Raw genomic sequence first — 13,307 nt, forward strand, 5'->3', positions numbered from 1 at the left:
CAGCGAGGATGGGCCCCTCTGGTGCAAGTGAATCAGAGAACTGAGGGGCTGCCCTTTGAGGGGCTTTCCCCTTGATAAGGGGCTCTAGTACCGTGACCTGCTATCACAGCTGTGTCCGGGAAGAAATCCCTCTGTGTCACTTGTCAATTCTTGCTGAGCAAGAGTCCCCAGGGCCACCACCACAGGTAGAGCAGCCAGTGCTAGTTGATCTACAGTAGAAGAGAGAGATGGGGTTCCGGACCCCCACACAGTTCAGCCACACTGAGCGTACAGCCAAGGGGCAGGGAGGGGTCGGTGGATGGAAAATTCTTGAGAGGAAATATCCAGGACAGGGAAATTCTGGTTAAACCAACCTAACAGGATTCTTGCTGAAGGCAGGCCAGGGTGATCCCCAGTCACGTGGGGGGTGGGGAGGAGATAAAGAGTCTGATCAGTTAATAAAGGTGGTCAATCAGATATTCAGGGCGGGGATCCTGTTAAATTCAGGAGGATTCTTTGTTAGATCTGAAGTAGAAGTACACGCCCTGTCTAGGAGAAGGATCCTAGGAGAGAGTTTGGCTTTGCAAAGAGCCTTTGTCTGCGGCCTTGCTTCTCCTGGCAGTCTGGTTTGTCTTAAGGAGCATGCTTAGCTGCCTCCTTATTCCCAGGGAGGAACGTGATGGGCACAGGCCCAGAGGAGGGAGCGGGGTGGGGGACACATGCAAAGTGATACAGGCCCGGCTAGAATGACAAACTCGGGCAGCCAGAGCCAGGACCTTCCAAGAATGGGATGGCTGGGTCTTTTCAGATCTTCCACAGGGAATTTGGGAATTGATGAGCTTTGGAAAGTTGTTTTTGGCTCCAGCCCAGTTGCAGGCTGTGAGAATGACAGGGCTGGCTGCTTATAATCCCTGGAAGCAAAAGCAGTGAGCGTCCAGTTGGTTTTCGAGCCTCCAACAGATCTATCCTCTGTGAAGGGGATTCCCAGCAATCCCCACGATGGTGGTGTCCCCGTTACACAGAGAAGGGACCCGGTGAGCTGTATATGTCAGTGTCCCTGCTGAGGCCCTCAGCAGGGTCCTTACTCACCACAGAGGCATGTAGCTGTGAATGTGGGAAACACATTTCCATTCCTCTTTGTAAAACCTTGTGTGTTTCCAGATGAACACAGTAATGAAGAGGTTCTTAATTGACACCGCTTAACGAAGTTAGCTAGCTTGACTTTCAACTCCCCTGAGCCCCAGGTATAACACAAAGTTGGTGTTGGATGCATCTGAAGCGTGTTAGTTCTCCCAGGAGAGCTGCAGAGCCAAGACCTTGGCATTTCTTCCACTGTGGCTTCCTTTTGGGACTGTGGCCCATCTGTTAGAGTCTTGGGAACAGTCCATGGGAGACTCTTAGTTTTCTGTGAACCACGGGGCAAAGTGTCCCCGTTGCCCTCACTTCTTATCATCTTGGCCTATTTACAATATCACATTAGTACTAGGGATCCTAGGCTGAGTATCACCTCCTTTAAAGGAAATCATCTTATAGTCAGACTGAGCTGTTCCTGCCCCGAGTGTAGGAGGTCAAGTTATCATTCCCCATGTTCTCACCACTTTCTGTATCCAGGCAACAGCCCAGAAAACAGGCCTGGCTGGCTGACCTGCGAGGCGAGACGTGGGACGGACGGCAGTTCTGGCAGTAGGCAGGGCTACCTTCGGTCCAGTCAAAGGTCTCAGAAGCTATATCTGTGTTTGCATCTTTCTCAACTCAGCCTTGCTGTCAAAATACCTTCGAGATTAGTCTTTCCAGGCTTTCTCAAAACACAGTCTTTACTTCTCACGAACACACACACACACACACACACACACACACACACACACACGAGTGCACGTGCACGCACACACACCAAGTATTCTTTTACATGACCTCCCCCACAACAAAACCATCAGAATTTTCATGATGAGAAAGTAAATCTTAGCAACGGATCTCAAGCTTCTTAAAAGAAGGAATTGAAGTTAGAGTATATAATTGGCTCCTTTTACTCATCTCTGTTTCTGCCCGGTCATCTGTTACTGCCCTCTTCTGGGGAAGGAGACCCAGCAAACTGAATCAGAACAGTTACTAGCCATTTAGCTACATAAAAAGATGGTCAGGCCTTGTAGGTAGTCAAGCCTGTTCTTTCCCGTTAGCCATGAGCCCCTACTGTAACTTCACTGTATATTTTCTTCTCTTACTGTCTTCACTTTGCCTCTAAACTGTGTGTGAATTAGTTGTGATCTGTGACATTGTAATTTTTAAGGCAGAAAAACCCTGTCTTTCATTATGATGTCTCCAAAACAAGTCTACACACACACACACCTCTCAAAAACTGGTAAAGCAAGAAAAGAAATACTTAACATACAGTTGTTTCATAAATAGACATGTATGGGATATATCATATGTATAAGCCTAACCTGTGAAATCATTCACTTCTGTCTATTTATTTGCTAACAATACAGTAGCTCAAAGAATCGAGGGACTGAGTCAAGGCCTGGGGGGCTGATGGAGGGAGGGAAGGAGAGGGAGAGAGAGAAGAGAGGGAGGAGAGAGAGGGAAAGGGAGAGGGAGAGGGAGAGGAAGAAGGAGAGAGCTGAGCACAACACTTGGGCTACCACAGGACTTATTTCCCCCCCCCCACCCAGGTGATTTTGTCCTCTACAACACTAGGTAATGTGGGAGAGGCATTGAGCTGCTCTCAGATGCTGACGCAATCCCACACCAGGCCTCTCTTCAGTTCCGCATGGCTTAGCCATGGCACCCTGCCTGTTCTCAGATTGATTTACCACTGATAAGAGACCCTGGTCATTCTGGCTCTAGCTGGCTTTACCAAAAGCAAATCTGTATTTGTTCAAGTGTGTGATGTCGGCATCTTACTTGTCGAACAACCCCACAAATCACAGCCTGAGGAATAACGTGTGTTTCCCACCTTACCAGGCAAACACCACGTTAAGACAAAGCCAGATGGGTTTTCCTTAAAAGAAAAGGAAGAGAACACATTTTGTTCTTTGTGTGTGTTGAGTGTAAGGTGTGAATGCCTATGGAACATGTGTGTGTGTGTGTGTGTGTGTGTGTGCATGGTGTGTCTGTCATGTATATGTGTTAGTGTACGCGTGTACATATGCCTATGATGTGTGTGTATGTGTGTATGTGAGTGGCTGTGATATGTGTGTGTGCACATACCACTGTGCACATGTGGAGGTCAGAAGATAACCTTTGGGAGTCAGTTCTCACTTTTCGCCTCACTGAAGAAGGGTCTCTCTTGTTTTGCTCCATCTCCACATACCGCAGGCTAGCTAGCCCACGAGTTTCTATCCATGCTTCCCACCTCCGGGCTGGGGATTACAGGTGTGGGCTAACACAGGTGTGGGCTACCACATCTGGCTCTTAACATGGGCCCCAGGGATCAAATTCAGGTCACTAAGCTTGTTCCCCAACCCTCGCAGATGACTTTTAAATATGTTATTGTTTATATTTGTCTTCTTAAGTATTTTTTACTTGTGATATTTACTTTTGTGTGAGTGATCATGTGTACAGATGGACACATGTGGGGAGACCAGGGGTCAGCCTTGGAGTCACTCCCCAAGAGCAAGCTACTAGTTTTTTGAGATACATTCTCTCTCTCACTGGCATCAAGGCTACCTGATTGGTTAGGTTGGCTGGACATCAAGCTCCAGGGACCCCTACCTCCATCTTCACCTTCCCAGCACTGGGATTACAAAACTGCACCCCAATTGTAAAGCTTTTTACGTGGGTACAGAAACTGAGCTCAACTCCTCGTGTCTTTGCAGCAAGCACTTTACTAACTCCAAATTCCCATTTCATTATTCTTAAGCATCTCAGTTGGTCCACCCCATAGCTGATTGCCCTTTTTAAGAACCAGGAATCAAAGCTCTGCTGAGGTGTCTGTAGAGGCTGTGGGAGAAAGGTGAGTTGGTAGAGTAGCTGCCTTGTCTGGTGGAGGTGGAGTGGGGTGTGTCTCTCTGCCTTCGTCATGTTAGAGGACTCAAACCCAAGGAAGGAGAAAATGATGCCCACAGTATATGAATTACCCTCTTAATATGCTAACGTTCATTAAAGTACTGTATAAAGTTTCTATCTGCTCTCAGCCCTGTCTGGTGAACCTAACTGCTGTAAGACTCACTCATCCTTCTGAAGGCAAATGTCCTTTCTGTTGCTGGCTAGGGGCTGTTTTGTGCTATGTCAGAAGAGATAAGAACTTTCGATAGTTCCCATCTGCTGAGAGCTGTGTGTACATTTATAGTTCTGTATCAGGCTGTTCATTCTTCCAAGAATCTGTGGACAAATAGCCCAGATTACTGGGTAAACTGTCTGAAGCTGCAGTGATGTTCTGGTCTTATGCAATAGAGTTTACTATTCCCAGAGAGGAAAGCAGTTTAATTACCATTCGGAGTCACTGAGGTATGTGGGTGAGTTACAGATCCGCACTTATAGTCTTATTTCTGAGATCTGAGAACCTGGATATATACCTGTACATCCAAGTATGGTGTACCTACACCAACAGCCAGACTCTGCTCATTCTGACCTGGATCTATACCTGTACATCCAAATATGGTGTACCTACACCAACAGCCAGACTCTGCTCACTCTGACCTGGATATAAACCTGTACATCCAAATATGGTGTACCTACACCAACAGCCAGACTCTGCTCATTCTGACCTGTGAGTACACATTGCTTAGAGTTACAGGAAAATAATCAACCAATCTCTCTACCATGTGCTATTTTTAGGGATTGACTTTGGAGACAGGATCCTTTTTTTCTTCCTCAAGACAGGGTTTCTTCGTATAGCCCCGGCTGTCCTGGAACTCACCCTGTAGACCAGGCTGGCCTTGAACTCAGAAATCCGCCTGCCTCTGCCTCCCAAGTGCTAGGATTACAGGTGTGCACCACCACAGCCCGGCTGGAGACAGGATCTTATTGTGTAGTCCAGGCTAGCCTTGAACACTTGATTCCCCCTGTCTCTGTCTCCTGGGTGCTCAAATTATAAGTGTGTACTGCCATGTTTGGTAAGCGCGCGCACGTACACACACACACACACTTTTCTGCCAGGCATGGTGGTACATGACAGTAATATCAATACTTAGGATGCAAAAATAGAAGGAATTATTATGCATTTGTGACCAATGTAGACTATATACTGGGTTCAAGTATGTACTGGGTTACTTAGTTATTGTGTCTTAGCTACTTGTCCATTGCTATGACAAAACACCACGACCAAGGCAATATAAAATAAAATATTATTGGGCTTACAGTTTCAGGAGGTTAGATTGCGGTAGAGCAAAGGCATGACGGCAGAAACAGCTGAGAGTTCACATCCCAACCCACAAGCAAGAGGCTGAGAGCAGTGCACACTAGGAATGGCAAGTACTTTGAAACCTCAAAGTCCCACTCCAGCGATGCACCTCCAACAAGGCCACACCCTCTAACCCTTCCCAAACAGTTCCATCAACTGGGGGCTGAGGTTTTCTTTAACATATGTGCCTATGGGGACCATTCTTAGTCAAACCACATACCCTGTTTCCAGCACAAAACAGAATGAACAGAACTATGAATCTCTTTTGGCCTGGGGATGTAGCTCAGTGGTTAGGTGCTTGTCTAGTACCTTGTAGAGCCCTGAGTAGCATCACCAGCACGACAGTCATCTCCTCCACCACTTGGGGCTTAGTGCTGGTTTCCTATTCTAATGCTAGTGGTATTCTGTTTCATAACATTGCTCCCCGTAAATATGTCACTGCAAACATAGGTGTGCTGTGAGTAATCAGACATCATTCTCCCTATTTCCCTATCCCAACTTCACAGCCTGCACATTAAACCAAAGCACACCCCAAGTTTTGTGCTTCTCTGGTCTCTTCCTCCACCCACATTCCAGGTCACTTCCTCCAAGTTTAGACAGTTCTCCATGGGTTACCTTTCTCCCTCTTACTCATGTTAATATAGACTAACTCCCAGTGGATGGACGCTCTACAAAAAGAAACCTTTTAAAACATGCTTTAATTAAATAAAACTTTCTCTATTCATTAGCAGCGACTGTAGACTTATTCACTTTTTCCACCATTCCACAAAGACCTTTTAAGTTCCTGCCATGGGACTGGAGCAGTGAGCAAAACAGAGGCAGCCGGTGTGTCCGGGGAGTGTATGCTAGAGACAGACTGTGTTTGCTCCTCTGTTCATCAGTCTTGTGCCGCAGGAGTTAGAGAGCTGCAGTGATTCCAGGGACCAGGAAGAGAGAGCAGGGAGCACAGCATCATTCGAACGCTGCCGCAGAGAGGATGGGATAGCAAGTCATCCCCGTCGTCATCTAGAAGCCTAGTCTTAAAGTAACACTTCAGGAAGGTTGACTTGGGGAACTATTATCCAGGGGGCAGTTTCTGGGTCCCCATCACAGAGGACTGCTTTCCTTACTTACTGAAGTTTTCCTTACATCTCTCTCTTTCTGGATTCTGGGGGTGTATACCCTCATTTTCTCATTCGTGATTATCAGAATTTCATGGACATTACAGTTTGGCCCTCGGCTGACTCCTGGTCATGGGGAAGTAACACCTGTTCTGTTCACCGTGAAATACTCGAGCCCACATTAGTTGTGTGGTGGTTTTAATGACAATGTAACTGGAGATGTCAGGGGAGATGTCTGGGGACAAGTGAGGCTCAGCCACTCTTCCTCAGGAAGCCAATGAAAGAGATAAAGATGTAAAGCCAATGGAAAGAGATACTTTTACATAGTAGTAAAAGGCAGAGAAAGGAGATTTATTCTGTGAGGACACAGTGGGAAGAGAAACAAATAGAGGTAAACTGACCCCCGTATCCATCTTTGGGGTGCTGATATGAGGTTTAGGTGTAATAGGGGGCAACAGGTATGAAGAACTAAGCAGTCCTGATCAAGGTGTGGTCCCATGCTGTCATTACGAGTCTCTTATACAATGTAGTCTGACAATTGTTGGAATTATGTGAAGTTTCTTCCTGGGGGACAAGTTCCTCTTCTGGCTGGTACAGCGCTTTAATTTTTTCCTCTCTTTGCACAAGTCTCCCAGAGAAATTCCAATTTCTTGAGGGCCATTGTTTCAGTGTCTCTTTGATTATCTATATTTCTTCCAGGGCAGACACAAGGATAAACAAATGTGCGGCCATTGGGCATTGTAACGGCCTGTGGCTACGTGCTCCTTCTTTAAGCTGCTGTGTGCTCTCTTGTTTTCTCTTCAGATTAATTGGCACAGCAACCGTCTCCCTGAAGGACCTGATTGGGGACCAGAACAGATCTTTGCCCTACAAAGAGACCTCCCTGCTGAATGAAAAGGGACAAGATACTGGGGTGAGTGCTCTTCTGTGGAAAGACAGAGCAAGAGAGTTAAGGAAAAACACATTTAGGAAAGACTTTAGTTTGACAGTCAGCTCACTACACAAAATACTGGAAGTTTGGTTTCATGATGAATGGATCCATTTGACAATGATGTGGGCCTTATCCTCAATTTTCAGTCACAGAATCAGCAAATTTGAGATTTGATTTTATTTGATAGAGTTCTATATGGTAAGCATATGGTTATAGCTCGATGCTATTCACATGGGTGTTGACATTTAGCTTTGGATATCTAGCATTTAGGTTGGGTATCTAACATGCCAGACAAAGGTTTGTATTATCTTCTGTGTTAAGATGGTAACATCATCATCTTTATCACCACATTGATTGCTGAATATCTTCTGATCCCAGCCTCTCTCTATAAGGATATATTATCTAACATAAAATCAGAATTCAAAGCTACCGGCAATTCAGAGGTTGAGGCAGGATGATTTCTGAGTTTCAGTTTCATCTATTAGTGAATTTCAGGGTAGCCAGGAATATACAATGATACCCTGTGTCCAAAAAATAAAAAAAAAAATCCAAAATACATCTTAAAAACTGACTTGAGTAACTCTGGTTTATATGCTGCATGCGTACTCTGAAGTCTTCAAATGCTATCATGCTAAGCCCGTGACCCCTTCATTTTTCGAACCAATTTATTTTACTTCTTCTTCTTCTTCTTCTTCTTCTTCTTCTTCTTCTTCTTCTTCTTCTTCTTCTTCTTCTTCTTCTTTTTCTTCTCCTCTTCTTCTTCTTCCTCTTCTTCTTTTTTTGTTTTTTGTTTGTTTGTTTGTTTTTTCAAGACAGGGTTTCTCTGTGTAGCCCTGGTTGTCCTGGAGCTCACTCTGTAGACCAGGCTGGCCTCAAACTCAGAAATCCACCTGCCTCTGCCTCCCAGAGTTCTGGGATTACAGGGGTGTGCCACCATGCCAGGCTTTATTTTACTTCTGAATCTGGGCAACTTTTTTATGCTAGAGGCATTACTGAAACCACGAACATAGGGGAGGCCTCTCGGAATCCAAGGTAGAAGATGCCTGTGAGGCAGTGAGGCTGTGCTGGCCTCTGAGGCTGTATCAGCCAGCCGTGAGCCAGGGTTCTGATCATAGCATGTGCATTCAAAATGTTCTCTGCCATCTGACTGCCCCAAACGCACAGGAGAGAAATGGTGCCATGCCAAGGCAGGGTGTTATGACTTTTTTGGATTGTTGGGTTTTTGTTGTGTGTTGTTGTAGTTTGTTTTTGATCCATATGCACACACGCGCGCACACACACACACACACACACACACACTCATACACACATATATAAACACACAAACATATACATAAACACACATACATATATATAAACACATATACATATACATCATATACACATACATGTATATGTACATGTACAAATGTATATGCATACATCCTTGCATGTATATAGCACAGAAGAGATCTCATTGACTGTTGTAAAGCAGTTGAATTTTGGGGGCTAAGATGAACACTGCTCCTCAGGTCCCCTTACCCCCACTGACATCCCTAATCATCCCTAGGAGTACTGAAACAACTGGGACCACTGCATGTACAATAGCAATATGCTAGGTTTTAAAAGTATAATTTCTACTGTTAACTTTGGGCCCTGCGGTGCCCGCACACAGCCTTCACAGTGAACCTTGATCTCTGAATGTTTAGCCTCAGATGCTGCTCTTGTGTCTGCTTGCTTGATACCCATATCCATATCCATATTGTGGATATTATGAAAATATGCATTCATAATATCCTTTTCAGTGTCCCCAGGCCAGTCTCCAGCACCAAATGTTCTGACCCATGAGGAAGCATTCACTGATGAGCAGACAAGAAAAAAGAGGAGCAGCACAGATATGCGTGTCTGTACATGCACACAGGAGCAGCACAGGCATGCGTGTCTGTACATGCACACAGGAGCAGCACAGACGTGCGTGTCTGTACATGCACACAGGAGCAGCACAGACGTGCATGTCTGTACATGCACACAGGAGCAGCACAGACGTGCGTGTCTGTACATGCACACAGGAGAAGCACAGACGTGCGTGTCTGTACATGCACACAGGAGCAGCACAGACGTGCGTGTCTGTACATGCACACACGAGAGTCATTAGCCACAGCAAAACCAGTAAATGAAGAGGGCCGATTAGATTCGGACTTCAGATAAATCATGAGTTACTTTTAGTGTAACTGTGACCTAAATATTAGAATATCTTATTCTATATTTCTTCTTCTTTATTTTTTTTTTACTTTTTATTTTATGTGTGTGGGTGTTTTGCTTGCACACAGTGACCACGGAGGCCCAAAGAAGGTGTCAGATCACCTGAGACTGGAGTTTCAGAGTTGTCCTGTGAATGCTAAAAATCAAATCCCGGTCCTCTGAAGAGTAGTTGGTGCTCTTAACCACTGAGCCATCTCTCCAGCCTCCCGTATTTTATCTTCTGACCTGATGTGTGTGAAGTCAGGCAGGGGTGGAGAATCCCTATTTGCAAAGGACTTCCTTAATTTTGGAGTTTGTCTTTCCCCACATCAGGTATTTTATTTATGAACTGATTGTGATAGTTAATGGGCATGTGTTTGGTGAAATATAAATTAGCATCCTTCTTCAAGGGATGCAGCTTGAGCGTATAGCTCAGAGCGGTGGAACACTATTTGGGGCCTTGGTTACCATCCTTGGCACTTTGGGGCAAAGGGCAGGGTTTTTTGTTTTGTTTTGTTTTGTTTTAATTTTCCACCAAACTTTTTGAAGCCTTATAGGTTAGTGAAGTGTAAAGACATAAATTCTGCTTTGTTGCCTTTTTTGTTTGATTCTCAGGTTTCCTGGGATCACAGATAATGTAGGGGGGGGGAGGATGACAATTATGTGTAACTTTTTGATTTGTGCATTTGTCTTTTCTTTAATCGGACTCAGTTTCCCCTTTCATTCTCTCTCATGATTGTCCTATTATATACCTTTTTGTTAGTCACAAAATTCTTCCCTGTAGAGAACTATCAAAATAAATCTCAGTAATTAGTATTCATGAGCAACCAATGAATTATTCTTCCCAAGTAAGCATCTCTGGCTGCACTTTCATGAGCAGAGGCCATCTCCACTGCAGGGCAGAAGCTAGCTACAGGTGCACAGTTGTTCCTTACAGCTTTTCTTCAGTCTGGAGGTTGCCCTTGGCAGCCTGTAATAACATGATAAGGTGGCTTCTTTCCAGCTCTGCCCTGTTTCTCCTGGGGTAAGATAGGCACCATCCTTCCTTCCCACCTTTGAAGTCTCACTTTCATGCCCAGCCCTCACAAGACTCCTCCCGTGATGAACTGCTCACACTAAGTCTGTAATATTCTTTTCCCTGCACTGATTCTCTGTGCAATGGATTCTTTCTACTCAGGCCACCATTGACCTGGTGATCGGCTACACGCCACCTTCAGCTCCACATCCGAATGATCCGAGCGGGACCAGTGTGCCAGGCATGGGAGGTAAGCTGACCCTCCTGACAGCCCCCTCTCACCTCAAAGAGACTGTTTTCCAAGGGGAATTGGCTTAGCACGTAATCGGCTCTCTAGAGAAACTCTTTTACAGTGCCATAGCTCCCTGTCCACCAGGCAGGTGCAATTATTTACAAAATGCCTTTCCAGCAGAGGGGAGGGCCAAACAGGTCCCATGATGAGCACTCTTGCAGAGAGCCCTCCAAAACATGCAGACTGTGGAAATGTTACGGTCTTGCTTTAGCTTTGTGATTTCCACTGAATACAATGTCTCAGGTTGTGAGGTTAAAGAGCCTTCATATTTTCCAGCTCCCAAAGGTGTGATGTCTGGGATGTGGTCTCAGGCAGCTGTCTCATGGCCAGTACCCTTGGACTAGGCCCTCCTTTCCTTTCTCTGAGCCCTGATCCCCTTTCCTTCCCCCAAAGCCCTCTCAGTACTGTAGTCATTTGTTTTACCACAAGCCACTTGTCTTCCTGGGTCATTTGACATCAGATGTCATTCCAGACAGGGCTAGCCTGGGGCCGCTGGGATGGGCTTCAAGCCTTTCTCCCTGACAGGCCACCCTGTCACAAAGTTGAATTTGACTTCCCTTGTTTTTTTGCAGGGTAAGAGTGGTACTGAAAATAAGTTTTGTCTAAATGAAACAGAGAAGTTTCCAGAACAAGCTGTATGCTAAATATGGTGGAGGGAGATTTTGTCTCTTTAGATTGGCCTATAATACTCTCTGCCACAAATATGATTTATCTATAGCAACTCTCTGCTTCTTTAGAAATGAGCCACCCTCTCAGGGGATAGCCCTGCCCTAAAATTGCCTTTACCTGAGGTTGTTTCTCACACGTGGCATGATGTCATCTGTGGTAGCTTGGTGTTCTGGCAGCACTGTAGACGGGAGGGTCTACCAGGTCCAAGTAGCTGCCTCCCTGACACTCAGTGGCAGGCCTGGGCGAATGCTGGTCAGGTCTAACACAGAGATTCCCCCCATTCCAGTCAGCTTGAAGGGCTGGACAGAGGTGGAGATGACTCAGCACTTAGGTTCCTTGAATTTGGTTTTAAAGACCATCATTATGCTGCACTATACTGCATCACTATGCTATACTATACTATACTATACTATACTATACTATACTATACTATACTATACTATACTATATAACTACACTATACTAATCTATACTACATCCCTACACTGCACTGTGCCACATCACAATACTGCAAAGGAGCTGGCTGTGGCAGCGGACAATGTAAGTATATGTCAAGGTAAAATTTCTTGATTTAGAAAAAGAGTAAGTTTCATTAATCTGTAAGCATTCATATTCTTTGTTACATAAAGTTATTACTCACAGGGCTGGGTCAGAGATGTTGGGCTCATATTCAGGCTTAAAGTCACTTATTTGAGGAAGTACAGAAAAGGGAAGGCAGAAAGAAGCAGGGAAAGGGGAAGAGACACAGAGAGAGACACAGAGAAAAAGTCAAAGACACATAGAGAGAGACAGAGATAGAGAGAGACAGAGAGACAGAGACAAAGAGAGAGCTAATTTTTTTTAATTAGGAAAAACAACCATTGTTTTTTACTGTTGCATACTTTAATGGCATACACAGAATATTGGGCCCAGATCATTACCCTTTTAACTAACTCTTAAAGATTTATCACTTTATATGAAAGTAATGAATGTTTCCCTTAACTTATATAGATATTTTCAAATTTTAGAAATTTCAGCTTATCTTTTTTAAGAATAAAAGAAATATCTGTCTTTTAAAATACAAGGATCATAGAAAAGACCTCAGAAGACACAGGAAGGAAAAAAAATCTCATTCTCCTGAGATCCATCTGCCAGCAACTACCGACAGTGATGAGCAGTGTTAAAGGTGTCACTCACACGGTGGCTGCTGCTGGGGAATGTGGCGTCTTGGTGACATAGCACAAAAGAAAGATGATCAAAGATGCCCTCTGCAAGTTCAAAAAAATAATACTAGTCCCGACCAAAGATTCAAACACTTCAGAAGTTTCTTTTGAAAGAACGCTTTCGAAGAAAAGCATTCAGAGTATGGTGTATTGCATGGTTTATTGAAAGTGTGTGGTGTCAAAGTTGTTCCCTTACAGACCTCTTTAGAAACTGGTCCTAAGTCTAAAGATTTGGCAGCCTAGAAACTTGTTGCCATGGCAACTTGTTCATGTTCTGCCAGTCAGCTTGACCAGAATGCGCATGTCTGCTACCAGAATGAGCTATTTTTAAAAGCTCACATCTATTTTTAAAGAACCATCTGTTCAATATGTACTTTGCTCAACTAAAGAAAAGCAAAAGTTCATTCATGGTCTGACTCTGGTATTTCAAATGTATCCATGAATAACATTCCATGTATAACAAAAGTGCTTTTGCTTGAAGGTAAATTTGATCTACTTCGGAAAAACAGTTATTGATACTTGTAAGTGTTGCATGCAGAGATGAGAAAGGCAATGCTTGAC

The 13,307-nt window shown here is 44.6% G+C and overlaps 1 protein-coding gene across 5 annotated transcripts in view; it reads left to right on the forward strand.

Moving 5' to 3' along the window:
* The window catches only part of Myof (myoferlin), a 152,177-nt gene that overhangs the window by 38,518 nt on the left and 100,352 nt on the right, over positions 1-13,307 (forward strand). For all 5 annotated transcript variants that reach the window (XM_052186522.1, XM_052186543.1, XM_052186565.1 and 2 more), the window contains exons 4-5: positions 7,222-7,330; positions 10,746-10,833. In XM_052186522.1, coding sequence (XP_052042482.1) covers positions 7,222-7,330; positions 10,746-10,833 — 197 coding nt within the window. The remainder of the gene's footprint in view (positions 1-7,221; positions 7,331-10,745; positions 10,834-13,307) is intronic.

The sequence above is a fragment of the Apodemus sylvaticus genome, chromosome 1, assembly GCF_947179515.1.
Source record: "Apodemus sylvaticus chromosome 1, mApoSyl1.1, whole genome shotgun sequence".
In the NCBI taxonomy this organism is placed as follows: domain Eukaryota; kingdom Metazoa; phylum Chordata; class Mammalia; order Rodentia; family Muridae; genus Apodemus; species Apodemus sylvaticus.